Source organism: Equus asinus, chromosome X (assembly GCF_041296235.1).
Source record: "Equus asinus isolate D_3611 breed Donkey chromosome X, EquAss-T2T_v2, whole genome shotgun sequence".
NCBI classification, from domain to species: Eukaryota; Metazoa; Chordata; class Mammalia; order Perissodactyla; family Equidae; genus Equus; species Equus asinus.
Genome location: NC_091820.1, coordinates 91398780 through 91414482, shown reverse-complemented (window position 1 = coordinate 91414482; position 15703 = coordinate 91398780). Strand labels below are relative to the sequence as shown.

Genomic DNA, 15703 nt, shown 5'->3' with positions numbered 1-15703 from the left:
CCTCCAAAATAATGAAAAATAATATTTCATTATAAATATATGCAAAGAAGTACTGTATAGTTTGGGCCTGTTAGACTGGTTGGCTTGAATACGGGATAATTAATAGAAGGTCATAGATTTGACTCCTTTGGGGCCAATTAGCTATACACAAAGAGTCTGTCTCATAGCACCACTAACTTACTGTCCTCTAATACCAATAATAATAGTAAGCAACATCCATTTGCATAGTAATATATGTTTATTAACATAAAATCACATTCATCTTATGATGAAAAGTTATTTTCATCCTTATTATAACCATATAAAATAGGTAGGTTATTTTTATCTCACCTTTATCTCACCACTCATAGATTAAGAACCTGTAACTGCAAAAACGTTAGGTGACTAACGAAAGGTCACAGTCTGAAATGTGACTAAGATTTGAACGTGGTTCTTCTCACACCTAATGCAGTCCTCTGGCCGCTATAGCAGACTGCCTCCTGTGAATGGGTGTCATTTGCCACGAGGGGAATTAATTCACTCAGATTGGATTATGAGGAGAGTATAACATGTCTACCACAAGAAAGCAACGTCAAGCTAGCTCATTCTGTAGATAATGAATGACAGATGAAGGAGAACGCAGCATTCCACATGGTCTACTGTTTTGATGAATAACCCGTACCTGTTTCTTTAAACCATTACTGATCACAATGGTTCATTTTCCAAAAGAAATATAAAAGTGGAGTTATTTATTATAAATATTCCTAAGAAACTCATACCAATGAACGGACATCTTTTGTAATCAAGACATGACATTAGATTAACTGAATGAAAGGTTTAAAACTAATGAAATTTCTTGGTGTAGTGTTATTTTTATTTGGGAGAAAGTCTTCTTATCTTTACTAATGTGAATTTCCTACTTGGACTACTTCATTGTGTGAACTAAACTTGGAAATACCTTTACAAAATAAATAAATTGAAGCATATTTTTGGAGCAACAATTTAAAGAACTCGTATATTTATAAGAATATTAACAATCATAATCATAGAAATGTTTCTCATAATATTCAATGCGCGTTGCCCACTTTATTCACATATATAAATGTTTACGTGTGTGTATATATATATATGCAACTAAATGTTTATATACTTAACAAATGACAATCCTTTCCTGAGATTAGGAAGAATTAAAGAGGGGATTAAAACATGCAAAATTCTTTTAACTTTATTTTTAATATAGCAAAATTCTAGAAAACGGTAAGGGAAATCAAATAAATTCTGGGGGAAATTAAAATAATTCCTCTGAAAATTTCAGGAAATTGCTAATTTACCTTACAAGTTTTGTGTATAAATGGATTTGTTGAATAACTTTAAAGGTAAAATGCGTATCCCATTTTTTTATTAATAAACAGCAAAGTTAAAGTAGTATGTGTTTGTAAGCATCAAATTTTGTCTCTGTTAGATCATATTTATGATACGAAACTTGTGCAACCCTAAAAATGCTATTACTTTAACATGGGCTTTTACTCAAGTTAAATACATATTTTACAAATTTAATAAAGAATCTCAAACATTTATATTAAATGTCACCAGTCTTTAAAAATTGAATCATACCAGCCCTTTTCTTCCCTCCCATGAACAATTAGTAATGGAAAAATTAACTTAGGCTATAATAGAGTATTGAGAATTGAATATGGCAAATGAATAATTTAATATTTGACACAATTTTGGGTGCCCCAGACAGGACTGTGCGACTCTGCACTTTTACAGATCAGCTAATTTAGTAATAAATAAGCAACAATTCACGAAATGGTAGGTGCAGCAGGGCCTTGAATAAGAACAATAAGTAAAGACACTGACCTCAAGGTGCTTATGAACAAGTAGAAGAAATAAAACAGGCACCCAAACAAATACGATATGAGCGGTCTACGAAAGTGATAGAGAAGTTTCGAGAAATCCCCTAACGAAGTTTTTGGTGAAGCTTTCCAAAGGATATCTTCCTGAGCTTATCCTTAAAGGATATATTTTGCAGGCACCGATGAGCAAGGGAGGGCATTTCTGACAGAGAATAACATAATTTAGCATTTCTTAACGAAGTTCCATGAAAACACTATTTTCCAGGAGATGTTCACAGGTGGTCTGCGATAAAGGATTCTGCGGTAAATGAATTTGAGAAAGCTGTCTCAAAAAGAATTGGACAAGTTTCTTCAATGTAGGACATCTCAGACCCTTTAATATGCTAATGAGTAACGTGAATCTCCAAGAGGAAAATTTCAAGTATACCAAATTTATTGGACTATGGAATGTTTTCCTCATGAAAAACCTATTAGCATCTCTGTGACTAATGTGTGGGAAACGCTGGCAGAAGGAAAAGTGCGGAGACAGTAAATTCTAAATGTGCAGGGAGGAAAGGTGACTTAGCTGCAACAGAGGCTGCAGGTCGGGGAGCAGTCAGAGACCAGGCTGCAAAGGGGAGATAAGGGAGCCCAGGATAGAAGGGCTTCCAATGCCTGCTAAGGAGATTTTTATTTAATCCTGAATGCAACAGGCAAACATTGAACATATTAAAGCCTGGAGTGACAATAAGTCAGGGCAGTGTTTTAGGAAGATTAATTTGCCACTGACATAAAGGATAAATTTGAGGAGGAAGAGACTATAGGCAGGGCGAAAAGTTAGGCAACAACTGTAATATGCCAGGCGGGAGGTAACGAGAGAGTGGCCCTGGGCGTCCTGGGTTTTGATACAAGGGCAAAAAGAGTCAGAGAAAGAGCTGACATAAAACAGTGACCAGCTTAATTTGTCAGGTGGTGGGGCAGGGAAAAGGCAAAGAAACTCCAGCTTTACTCTCCAAAAAATTGGTGGTAAAATTAAACAAGAGTGGAGGCCAAGCTGGTTTGAGGAAAGGGAGGTGACTGCAAATAATGGGTTTGATTTCAACATGCAGAGAGCTAATCAAGAGCTTAAAATACGAGATAAACTCAGGGGAGTTGAAACCTACTACAAGGGGATATTTAAATTTATGTTACTCAAGGGGATATTAGTGCAAGGACAAACGGAGAAAAGAGCAGAGGACAGAACATGGGGGAACGTCACCATTTGTGGGGGGCAAAAATCTAAAGAGAAACTAAGTTCTCAGAGATGTCAAAAGGGAAGTCAGATGATACAAAAAAAGAGAAAGATTCAGTGAAAAGAAATTACTGAATATTATAGATAAGTGAAACAGGCTGAGAGCAGGAAAAGGTCACTGCATTGGGTAATTCGGAGTTCATGGGGGACTTGTGAACTCATTTTTCAGTAGACTGATGGAAACAAACCTAGTCAATCAAGAAACACCTACTGAGCATCCACTATGTTAACAGGTAATCTTCCATTTCTTAATATTCACTTGAAACATAAAAAGTGTCAAGAGTACTTAATCAGTTCTAAAGTTTAGATACCATAATTAAGATTTTAAGTGTATATGGGAGCTTTTCACCATAGGGAATGTAGGTAGAAATGTAAAGTTGCTAGGTTTTGAAATTATGGCATTCATGATTTAAAGAGGTCTCAAAAAGCTTTTGGGATAATTAAAATTAATGAGCATTTCCACATTCTTTTTGAAAGAAAATACTATGCATCCAATTTTTCAAATCATCATGAAAATTTCATTTCAGAAACAGTCTTGCTTGTATCATATATTCCATTAAAAATATTCAGGGAAGTTTAAGCAACGAATGCCCTATTTTTCTCCAAATATTAAAATGATTTGTTGTCCCACAAAATCAAATCTATAGAGTTACTTCAACTAAAATGTGAAACTGCCACAAAGTCTGCTTCTGGTCACATTTTTCCTTCCATCTAACAAGATAATTTTCTACCATCGAACTCACTGTGACATGACACAAAGTCTATATCTTGTTTCATTACCTGGGTTCGAAGTTGCTGGATTTCTGTTTCAAGCTCTTTGATTTTTTCTTCTCTTTTTTGAAGCTCAGCTTGAGCTTCCTGTCGAGCTGTGAATTCTTCATCGAACTGCAATGATCACCACCATAAATGTACACTTCATAATACAGTTTTGAGAAAGCTTCAAATAACATTATGTATTAACTAAGTGGAGCAACTCTTGCTTTGCTGAATTCCCAAGTCACTCAGAAAATCAGAGCTCTTGATTATTTTCCTGACAATTAAGCCTCCCTGTGGGGGGTGGGGTATTGCTTGCAGTGGTAGTAAAGAAGAAATATGCCCCCAACCCAAGGTAAACAAACCCTTTTTCACTTCTGAGAAAAGAAATACAAAACAAATTTTTAAAAAGGTGGACTGAGAAGTCTCTCTTCACATAGAATGGAATTTTTATTGTTTTGTTATTGAAAGATAGGTTTAAGAATTAATCATGTTTTTTAATGTTTTATCCCATACCTTTAAGTTTATCGAATTATTTGAAAATGAAGCAAAAATTAGCCATTGAGCAGTTCAATTTCTTAACTATATTTAATCTTGAAAAGAGATTGCACTTTTAGAACGCTCAAAAGGATGTACATTAATACAAATTAGAATATTTCTATTATAATCTTAATTGTCTAGCATCCAAAAAGTGAGGCTCCACAAAATCTGACATTAGAATGGTATATGGCAGATTACATCCTCCTTCAGACAGTTAACCAAAACGTTTGTATAAAATGTTGTAAGGGGAAATGAGAGGTTCCATTACAGCGCGCTAAGCCAAAGAGACCATCTGAATGGTGAATATCCATTTACTGCCTCCTGCCCCACCCTCACCTCAGTCAGGGCTCTAAGCAGGCCCAAACAAGCTGGCATACTTAGAGTGAATTCCACTTATGTCCAGCTACAGAGCATTTGCCCTTTATTGTCAATGTCATGTCAAGTCAGTTTAGAAGTCTATACGTTATTCCAGTGATGGTATTTCTGTTTCTAAAGGTGATACATCTTACTGTCTAGAATTGCCTTAGAGTTTGTGGAACAATAAAAAAGTATGTTCACTGTTAATAAATATTCATCCTCCTAGTAGATTTGACCTTTGGAAATTATAAAATACCATTCACAACCAAGTGTGAAGAAAGAGTGGGTGAGCAAATTGGATAATAATAGTGGTTGGGTCAAACCTGAAATACTCCTTCACTAATTCTTTTATTCATCTCTACTTGAGTCCCAGGAAAATGTCCTGCAGAGGTTGGTCCATATGATCTCTAATCTCTTTAAATTTCAAACCCATCCGAGATCCTTCACAGTCAATAAATGACTTGGTTTCCTAGTTCACTGAGAAGATGGGGCTTTTTCAACTTCACTACTACGCATGTTAAGATTTATCCGATTCTACAGTCCCATCCTCCCTCCCAAAGTTAGCGTCTGCTGTGTGCTTCTGAAACATGGTGCCTACACAAGCACACTGTACACAATCTTCCTCTACAAATGGTTTATTAGTATATTTGAAGAGAGGCACCCCAAGTTTCTGCTTGTGATTTAAAATGATCTTAGGGGCCAGCTTGGTGGCATAGTGGTTAACTTCATGCACTCCACTTCGGCCGCCCAGGGTTCGCCAGTTCAGATCCTGGGCGTGGACCTACACACTGCTCAACAAGCCACGCTGAGGTGGCATCCCACGTAGAAGAACTAGAAGGACCTACAACTATGTACTGGGGCTTTGGGGAGGAAAAAAAAGAGGAAGATTGGCAACAGATGTTAGCTCAGGGCCAATCTTCCTCGCCAAAATGAAAGAACTTTAAAAAATAAATAAAAATAAAATGATCTTAATCTGTAAACGTGTCGACCAGGAATCACAGAAACCTAAGATACACAAGCTGGAAGCCTTCTTACAAGGCTGTTAAACTTGACCTGTCCTTTTAATGACAAAGAAACTAAGATCCAGGAAGAGTGAGTGGTGTACTTAAAGTCACAGCTAATCAGTGGAAAAGCTGAGATCAGATCTTACAGCTACTGCTTCTCATTCTAGCCATCCCTCGCCTTTTCTTTTACTACTTTATATGGCCTCTTAAAATCACCCAGAATAAGAGAAGACATGCAGATAACCACTGGGAGGCCGTACATGTTTTCATTCTAAATGTTGGTGATGAGAATAAAGCATCAAACACTGAAATTTCTTTTTTATTATTTCAGGATTCCTTTTCCCATAATACATGCTTATAGAAAATTTTACCAGATAGATGATCATAATTTGTTCCAGTCTTATGGTATCTAATACAGTGATAGCGAAAAATTAAGGCGAGCCTAAGATTTTCAAAGGGAATTTCAAATGTGCTACTTAAAACAAGAACATGAGAAATATAAAGGTCTATTAATCAAAAAGCGTGCATTTCCTTTCACCACTAAAAATGACAGCTTCACACAAACGTTTTATGCTCAAGCTCTTAAAATCTAGTCTAGTGACTGAAAGAGCAAAGACATTTCTTCAGATGCCCTGAAGTAACTTTAGTAATACTCTATAATTTCTAGAGTGATAGCAAAAGTGATTATCTAATCTCCAAGGTAAGTCATAACTTCGAAGAGACAGCAATATGTAAGCACTTTATCTTGCTGTCAGAAGGCTGCAAACTGGAGAGCTTTTAGACTTGTGCTTCAATGATTCTCCCTGCCACCAACGGGAAATACTATACTAATGCTTCATACGGTCTACGACAAAGAAACGCAGCTTTCGGTGGAAGCTCATAAAAGTATACTATGCTTTCATGAAACAAGGAAAAGACAATCCGAGATTTAAACAAAATTAAGATATTCATAAAGCTGGTATGAACACACAAAGAAAGGGGGACCTCACATTCCACCAAACCTACATGAAGTAGCAGCATCATTTAAAAAATGGTAATTAGGGGCCAGCCCCGTGGCTGAGTAGTTAAGTTTGTGCACTCTGCTTCGGCAGCCCAGGGTTTCGTTGGTTCGAATCCTGGGCGCGGACATGGCACCGCTCATCAAGCCATGCTGAGGCGGTGTCCCACATGCCACAACTAGAAGGACCAACAACTAAAAATACACAACTATGTACTGGGGGGCTTTGGGACAAAAAGGAAAAAAAATAAAAATCTTTAAAAAATGGTAATTATAAAATTCAAAGAAGATAAGTTTAAGCAGAGAGAAAAAACACCTTGCATCATTCTGTTGCTATCAACAGCTCTGACTTTAAAGACATAACACCGATAATACTAGCTAAACAGCTCACAGTTCTCCAAGGAGCCGCCCACGGTAAACGAGAGCTGCAGGAAAGCGATGCGGGCACGTATTTCAGTTGATTGCTTCTAACTATATCCTTCCAGCAACCTAATTTTATTTCTTTTATCACTTCAGTAGAATATGGCCAGTGCTTTTCTTTCATAATGGATAAAAGGTGATAAAAAGGGACAAGTAGCCATCTTATCTTATCAGGAAAGAAATCAATATTCTGTGGCTATGTTTAAATCTAGAAACACAAACTACTACATAACTGAAACAACATTTATAAGGCCTCGCATGAAGAAACAAGGCACAATATGTATTGTAATTAAATTATAAACTTAAAAATTATGGTTAATATTTTATAAGCCTTACCTTCTTCGAAAACTCCACTGCTTTTTGTTCACTTTCTTCAACTTTTGCCTTGTTCACACAAGAATCTATTAAGATTGAGCAAAAATGATTAGAAATTATTGCATCAGATCTCTAGGAAAAAGATGGCTGCCAGCCTATAATTCTACTATGTAGACTATCATTTTTATGTCAACTGCTATTAAAGGGAAATTGACTTATACTATACATAAAACATAAACTACGATGTTTTCTTTCTTTTGCATACTAACTGAATCTGAAGTCAATGATAGTATTGTTTAGGCAGAAAACCAAGAATCCAAAAACATATTTGACTAACTCATCATTCCTTTAAAGGGATTCAATTATTTTCCAACTTTAACAATTATAGAATTCTTTAAAAAAATTTTTGTAGTTTATTATTGGTGAGGAGGTGCCAAAGAATCTATGCTTAAGATTATTAAGACTCAAAATGACCCTTAAAATAAGGCTAGAGGGGGAGATATAATAACACTCACTAATTCAGGCTTCCTAAAGAAAGATTCCATGTGAACAACTTCTGTTCTGAGGCAGAATGCAGTATGTAAATAGGGAAACAAACATAAAAACTCTTGAGTCTAATCAGACACTCCAGAATATAAATAGCTGAAGAACCCCTTTTGGACAATATTCTCATTATTACATATACAGTCGATTCTGTACCTAGCCGTTCCACACCTATTTATTCACCCCAAAGAAATGGAAACATATGTCTATACCCAGACTTGTATATGAATGTTCATAGCAGTTTTATTTATAATAGCCAAAAACTGGAAAGAATCCAAATGTCCATCAGCAAGTAAATGTATAAACAAATTTCAGTACATTCATATGCTGAAATACTACTCAGTTATAAAAAAAAGAATGAACAATTGATGCACGCAATACAACAACATGAATGAATCCCAAAATAATTATGCTGAATGAAAGAAGACAGACAAAAAGAGGGTACATGGTGTGTGCTCTGTTTACATAAAATTTTAGAAAATGAAATTAATCTGTAGTAAGAGAAAGCAGATCAGTGACTGTCTCAGGATGGGAGAGGGGAAGAGCCATGGGAAGGAGAGACTACAACGAACACAGAAACTTTAGGGGGTAATATAGACGTTTATTATCTTGACTGTGATGCTGGTTTTAAGTGTATATATAAATATCAAATTTATCACGTTATATTCTTTAAATATGGGTAGTTTTTCTTATGTCAAGTATAGCTCAATAAAGTTTTTTCCTTTTTTTAAAGAACTGTGTGCTGGAGCTAGGAAACTAAGGAGGAAATCGAAAAATTATGAGATCACAGAGGGGCGAGACCTGTGCTGTGCTGGTAATGGTTGGAAATGATTTTGATTTAAATTTCAGTGGGAAGGCACTGGAAAGATTTAGGCAGGAATATGACTGGAATTATGAAAAATACTAGACTTACAGAATTGTGAAGTCAAAAGAGACTCTATGCTCCTCAAATCCAGGTGATCTTAAAATAGAGATCCACAGATCTCCTAGAAATTCTTGAAGCACCTGCTAATTTTTTTGAGTATGCACATGAGTGTGCATATGTGTTCTAATGAAAGTTCCACAGCATTCATCAGCTACTGAAAAAGGCCTTCTGACCAGAAAATATTAAGAACCACACATATATTTGACTTCTGTGAATTTAGAGCTGAGGAAACTGAAGCCTAGAGAAGTTCAATGATTTGTTCATAATCACAGAAATGACACATGGCTGAGGTCCTCGTGGGCTTTGGTGTTGACTATCCTCTCTCACCTGATCCCTTCATCTCTCCCCACCCCAATGCTCTTGATTAAGGGTCCACAATCATAAGTACTTGGCACACAGTAAACAAATGTCTGTTGAACACTGAATGAGCTAGCCAAAATCAACAGTAGAGTATGCGTGCCAACTATGGTCCATAATACATTATAAGCCAATACAAATATTTGGAAATAGTCCTTTATAACTCTCTCAACAAAATATGAAATAAACTACTGAGTTTATAAAGCTCAGTGAAAAATATGCAGTGAGGCCAGCATTCACATTAATTGCTGGGGTGAGGTAAATTGACTCAAGCTTTCTGAAAAGCATTCGGCCTTTCAAAGTTCATACGCTCATTTATAGAAATCAATCTTAAGGAAATATGGAGAAAAAGACAAACATTTATACACAGAATGTTCACAGCAAATTTATTTAGAATTGTGAAAAGCTGAAACTAATATAGATGTACAATAAGAAAGGATTGGTTAAGATGATTATGATATTCTATAAAATGGACTATTATAGAGACATTCAAAGTCATATTTTGAAGGTTAACATGGAAAAATTCTCATAATATAAGGCTCCATGAAAAATAGGCATATAGCCAGATAGAGAAGATAGGTAGGTAGGTAGGTAGATAGAAAGATAGATGGATTGATAGAAAGAGAGAGAGAAGAAAATGTACTGAGCTGAAAAGTGAGTAATGGTGGTAAAACGTACTGAGTTTAATTGTCACTTATACGAGTCTCTAGATTGCCTAGAATAAGTGAGCATTAGTTTCAAAATCAGAAAAGAGTAATGCAAGATAAATAACAAGGAATTCATCTTTGAATATTACTGTGAGTCTTCCCTGTGCTATGGAGTGAAGAATAATACATAATTGGCATTCAACAGCTGTTGTTTTCTTCCTTTAAAGACAAGACAAATGAGCTCATGCTTGAATCTTAGCAACAGTGATTTCAATTAGGTATAAATTAAACTGCTTAACTATAAAGTCATATAACATAGTATATTTCACAAGAGAGGTTTCACATCATCCTTCAGAGATTATTCCAGAAAGTGTAGCTAACTACCAGTCTAGGATGACATAAGGTCATTTCCTCAGCAATCCAAGTAGATGAACACGATCATCTCAAATTCTTTCCCAGCTCTAAGGTCTTTGAAAATATAAATGGATCTACTTTGATAGAATTAAAATATCTTAAGTTACTAAAATAAGCCTGCATTTCTTTTCTCAAACTTGAACACTAATACCATAGCTATATTAATAATTAGACTTTATGGTACATATGATTTCTACAAAACCACTACGGTACCAGTATAAACTGAATCAAAGGATTTCAGAGTCATGTTTGTAAAAAGCAAGGCAGTCATCCATAATAATATAAATTTTTTGTGGGGCATTGATTTTAAACTGAATTCAAGAGTGTTGAAACTTATCAAACAGGTTAATATTTCCAATCACACAGGCAGAACTCTCACGATCATCACAATTAACAATTACAGGGATTGAGAACCAATGGACATGATGATTTACCAGATATTAATAGAGGAAGTTCAATGAGAGAGCTATCTTTAAAAAGTGCCTATTACACAGAAAAGAGTAAAACACAATCAAAGCACGCTGAGGGTTATATTACGTACCTATCAGATGAGTGAAATCAACGTCTAGTCTTTGCCTATACTTGAAATCTGGGTCCATACCACTGCAGTGCAACACTATCTGTGAAACACACTCCTCAATTATTTTGTAATACTGCGGCCTGAAAGAGAAAGTATTCTTGAATACCTTTTCCACCTATACAAATCAATTTTCCTAAGAAGTGATTCAGCACGATAAAACAACTAAGTCTTTTTCTAGCGCTGTTAGAAAACCCTTTCTAGCCATTATGCTTCTTGGGGGAAATACGTCTAAGCTTAAAGATGGTCTAGACGTTATAGTGCAAAACCCATTGTGATGTAATCAACCGTGAACACTTAGTGACTTTATATTCTAGTTTTCAGGGATTCATGCTTGTGTTCAGATACTTATCAACCTTATCTACTTACTACAGCTATTGTTCCTAAAGTTAATGAAAACAAATGACTTGCTAGTCCTACATCCATGGATACAGAAATGGTTCTAGGCCTCTATAGGTCCTTAATTTCAATAAGGGATGAGCATCTTGGCATTAGGTGGCAAGCAATGTCTCGAATTTACGACAACACTTTTACTCAAGATAGCTATAACAGCTTACAAAACTGGATTGAGCCACTTACGTTACAGACTTTTCCAAAGGTCTATTTATGCACGTATTTTAAAAGATCCATTTTATAGAAGCATACACACTTAATATGCATGGCTAGAGCCTCAATTTGTTCAAAATGTCAAAGGTTTTAAAACATATCCTCATTCTGCAATCTATCAAGACAATTCTGGCCTTAAAAATGACCACTTGCTCACTTCAAATCTTTTAAAATGGTATTTTTGCATTAAAATTTGGGGAAAATTTAGTATTTATCAGTGGCTAATAAATTCAACAGAGAAAAATCAGAAATACTACTACAGACAAATTATGACACAAACATCCCTAAAATTAGTGTGCTGATAACTAGCCAACCTACTATAAGTTTGCAAATGAAGACAAACAGATTCTAATTGTTCTTGCATGTCTTTTGTCATGGGGCTGGTCTCAAGAACAAGAATAAATAGTAATATATATTATACATCTGAGACTTTTTCAAGTCATCATCAGGTCTAGGGTACATAATATTGGATTATAATCAATAATCTAGTCAATGCCTCTTCGGGTAAATAAGGAAAATACAATCGTCCTCTTTGAGGCCAGGTTAATTATCTGCAAGTAGAATAAAAGTGCTTGTCACACTTCTATCTCACGTGGATGTTCTCAGGATGAAAAGCATGCCATATTAGAGCAACTTCTCATTTATTCAAAGTTACTGAGAAATGGATGGTTTCACATAAATTATTTCCCCAGGTAACTGCATACCAGTGGGCACAGTACCCCTTTAATTGCCAGAACTTAGTTTAGAAAACAACAATCATTTTAAAGGCATTACTATCTTTCCTGCTTAAAAAAAACAGCATATAATTGAATATTTTCCACATTTTTCTATGTCTCTGTAACATCGTGACAGTCATCAGTTGTTGTACTGGGCTGAACTATAATATTTGTCTAAGCGGCTTTAGAACTGTACATTTGTTGGGACTATGCCTGACCCCATGGTTGCCTTCCTTCTTCCTTTAAACAAGCAAGTTTTGAGGAATCAGAGAACCCAGGTTGCCAGAATTTCATGCATAATAGGGTATGAAGAACAGCTAAGAGTCTCTTGAACAGTTAAACATGAGATTATGCTCACCAGCTCCGGAATAATTTCAGTCACTCAGAACCCTTCCTCTAATTTTCTAGTTTTCAGACATATTCCCAGTTACTAGACTCTAAAACTTCTAGCTTTATGATTATCATACTCGTTCATTTTGAAGAATTACACTGCTGAATATAAAGCTGAAATGTTATCATTATTATTTTCTTAGATAAGATCGCATCTATTACTAGATAAATACTCTAAAAGACAAATAACAATAAAATCTTTCTTATTAAAATATACAAGAACTTAAAAGTTCTACCATAGATTCTTCAGTGCTTACTCCATGCTACTATCACCTAGCAAAGAAAATTCATCCTGGGGGCAGGAAAATCTGTTAGGTTCATTGTTATTAAAAGTTCCGTCACTGAAGTTCCCATTTTATAAATAGAGTCTTCTGGCCCACTTAAAAATAAATCAACATCTTTTAAAAAATGGTACCTTAAAATCAGCAAACCCTTACACTCTATATGCGTAGATATGCATATACCGCCTATGCTCTACTCCATTGTTAATTTTCCTTTAATATCAAATTACACAAATAGTGCTCTCAGAACTGCCTCTTACCTGATATAATAATCATTTCTGATGAGCAAAAAGTGTTGTAGAATGGATAATAAGTAATTTTCAGCAGCAGTGTCCTTCAACATATTATACAGAAGATGGTACACTTCGTTCATATCAGTGGAAAGTAAGTAAAGGAAAACAATCAAAGATTCTTGATAAAAGTTTCACGACAAAAGTAGCTTCATTTTTTAAAACCCTGACATATCATTTTGCTTCCATTACTGTTTCTAAACCTTCAACTCCATGAACCAGTATTTAAACATTTCCATAAAGAAATTTAATCTATGGAATCACTTTAATCTTTTAATGAGAGAAACAGACTTAAAGAGTATTTCCAAGATCATTTAACCATCAAAACCCTAAACGATCAGTTATTCATTGTATTTTTTAATTCCAGATTATAGCTAGTACCATTGGAACAGCAATGCCATTAATGAAAATGGTTTTCTCTTGATCTTCTTGTGACCAGGATAAAGAAACTATATTATTCATGCAAGCTATTACTCCTTTATTTTCACTGCCACATAACATAGAATGCAAACGAGCATTCTGTGGCCTGCTAAAAACAATCACAAAACCACATTTATTTTATACAGATGAAATACTAAAACTGAAATAATTACTGTTTGTATTCATTTGTATTTCACTATTTGATAAAAGATGGAGAGGTAAGACAATGGAACTTGAAACATCTTCTTAGGATATAAAAAGAGAAGAAGAAATTTAAATGCTTTTAGTAAACTAGAAAATAGTCTTCAAAAATAGATTCACTTTCATAACGAAAGTGAGGACCTGGAAAACCAAGGTAAAAGAAAGGTAGAAGAGGAGATGTAATCCAGCATTTTAAAAATAACGTGAAATGTCAACATTTTCTCTGAAGGAGAATTAAGTATATGATGGGTTACTTCTTAGACCCCATGTGAGAGTGTTGTGTCAAAGTCTCTTAAGGTCCTTTAAATGGAAACAGAATGGATCCAAAAATAGCTTCATGGTGAAGTGTGATTATAAGAGAAATCTATATAAAGCAAGAAAGCAAGATATTTATTAATTGATATAAAAAGCATTTAATATTGTGGAAACCACTGTAGACTTGAGTCACTGGTGATGGATAAGAAATTACTAGAAATTATCCCTCACAATAAAGAAATTGTTATTCACTGCACTTACCCAATACTTACATGTAAGATACTTCGACAGCAGCATTGGAGGAAAAAGATGAAATATAACATTTCTGCCCTCAATCTCATAGGGGCATAGTAGTATACATAAATAAGACAGATACAAACAAAATACTGTAGGAGTTTCAAAGAGGGGAATATTACTTCCAGCTTTTTTATGGGAGCGAGGGAAGAAGACATCATAGAGAAAAAGTCCAGCTCAAAGGTCATTTTGGTTCTGAAGTATTTCCCAATTTCCCCAGGATCCATAAGTAAGAAATGTAACGGGGATGAAACAAATGGTCAGCAATGCTATGACAACCATCTTTCAGATCTAAAATAATTTCATATAAAATCGTTGCCATGGGAACATTATATGCTAGCTGTATTTGACTCAAATGCTTTTACCACACAGCCTTGTTTTATGGTCAGATAGTATCACATCTAAACATTTTTTTTCACTAAGGAACTGGAATATTTGGAATGAGAATAAGACATTTATTTGAATTGAATTACGTCTCTAAACCATTGAAGTACCATTTAATAAACTGAAAAAGTGTATTACCTATAGTCACATATGAACTCAGTGAACCTTCCCCTAAAAATCCTTATCTGTGAGGTATATTGCCTTAGGCTCTTGTCTATTCAAGACCATTGAGCAGACTATACGTATAATACAGCAAGCCATTGTGCAGATTTCAATATAGTCTGTGTAAATCATCAGGACAGTCTGACAAGTCCTCAACATGAATCTCAAGGACAGCATCATAGTGAGGTTCTAATATAAATAAATGGATATAAATTGGGCCGGCAGACAAGAATTCTAATAACGGTCCACAAAATCACCCACAAATCCCTTTTTCACAATACATGCAAAATGATTTCTGTGGTTTATCAAAAGGATATTCCATTTCTGCTCGAATGTCATTGAGACGGTGTGATAATTCAGTTAGGTCGTCCTCTTTGTTCTCATCAAATACTTTCAACTGAATATCAAGCTCATCATTCTCTTTTTCTTTCAGATCCTAATATATAAACATAGAACTTAACAGACGGATAACAGTTTGACAACACCATACATTGGTAATAAAGGCCAGACACTATTATTCATTTACATACACAGAAGCAATCTCAAATGTTGACCCAGGCACTTGGTTTCCTGAAAGAAAGTAAATGTACTATGTTTTTCTATTTTCAAATAAAAGAACCTCATTGCATTCATTGCCTTTTCTTCTCATGCTGCAGATTCTGATTATTCACATTAAAAAATTAACGACCACTTTTACAACAGAAAAAAACTAATTGCTAACAACCCAAATTAAATGCTGTCGTTTTGACT

General features: G+C 35.0%; 1 protein-coding gene across 4 annotated transcripts in view; it reads right to left on the bottom strand.

Moving 5' to 3' along the window:
- DIAPH2 (diaphanous related formin 2) overlaps nt 1–15703 on the bottom strand; it is an 815896-nt gene that overhangs the window by 563922 nt on the left and 236271 nt on the right. For all 4 annotated transcript variants that reach the window (XM_070502007.1, XM_070502006.1, XM_070502008.1 and 1 more), the window contains 5 exons: nt 15271–15389; nt 13208–13324; nt 10919–11037; nt 7513–7577; nt 3886–3990 (listed from right to left, as the gene is read on the bottom strand). In XM_070502007.1, coding sequence (XP_070358108.1) covers nt 3886–3990; nt 7513–7577; nt 10919–11037; nt 13208–13324; nt 15271–15389 — 525 coding nt within the window. The remainder of the gene's footprint in view (nt 1–3885; nt 3991–7512; nt 7578–10918; nt 11038–13207; nt 13325–15270; nt 15390–15703) is intronic.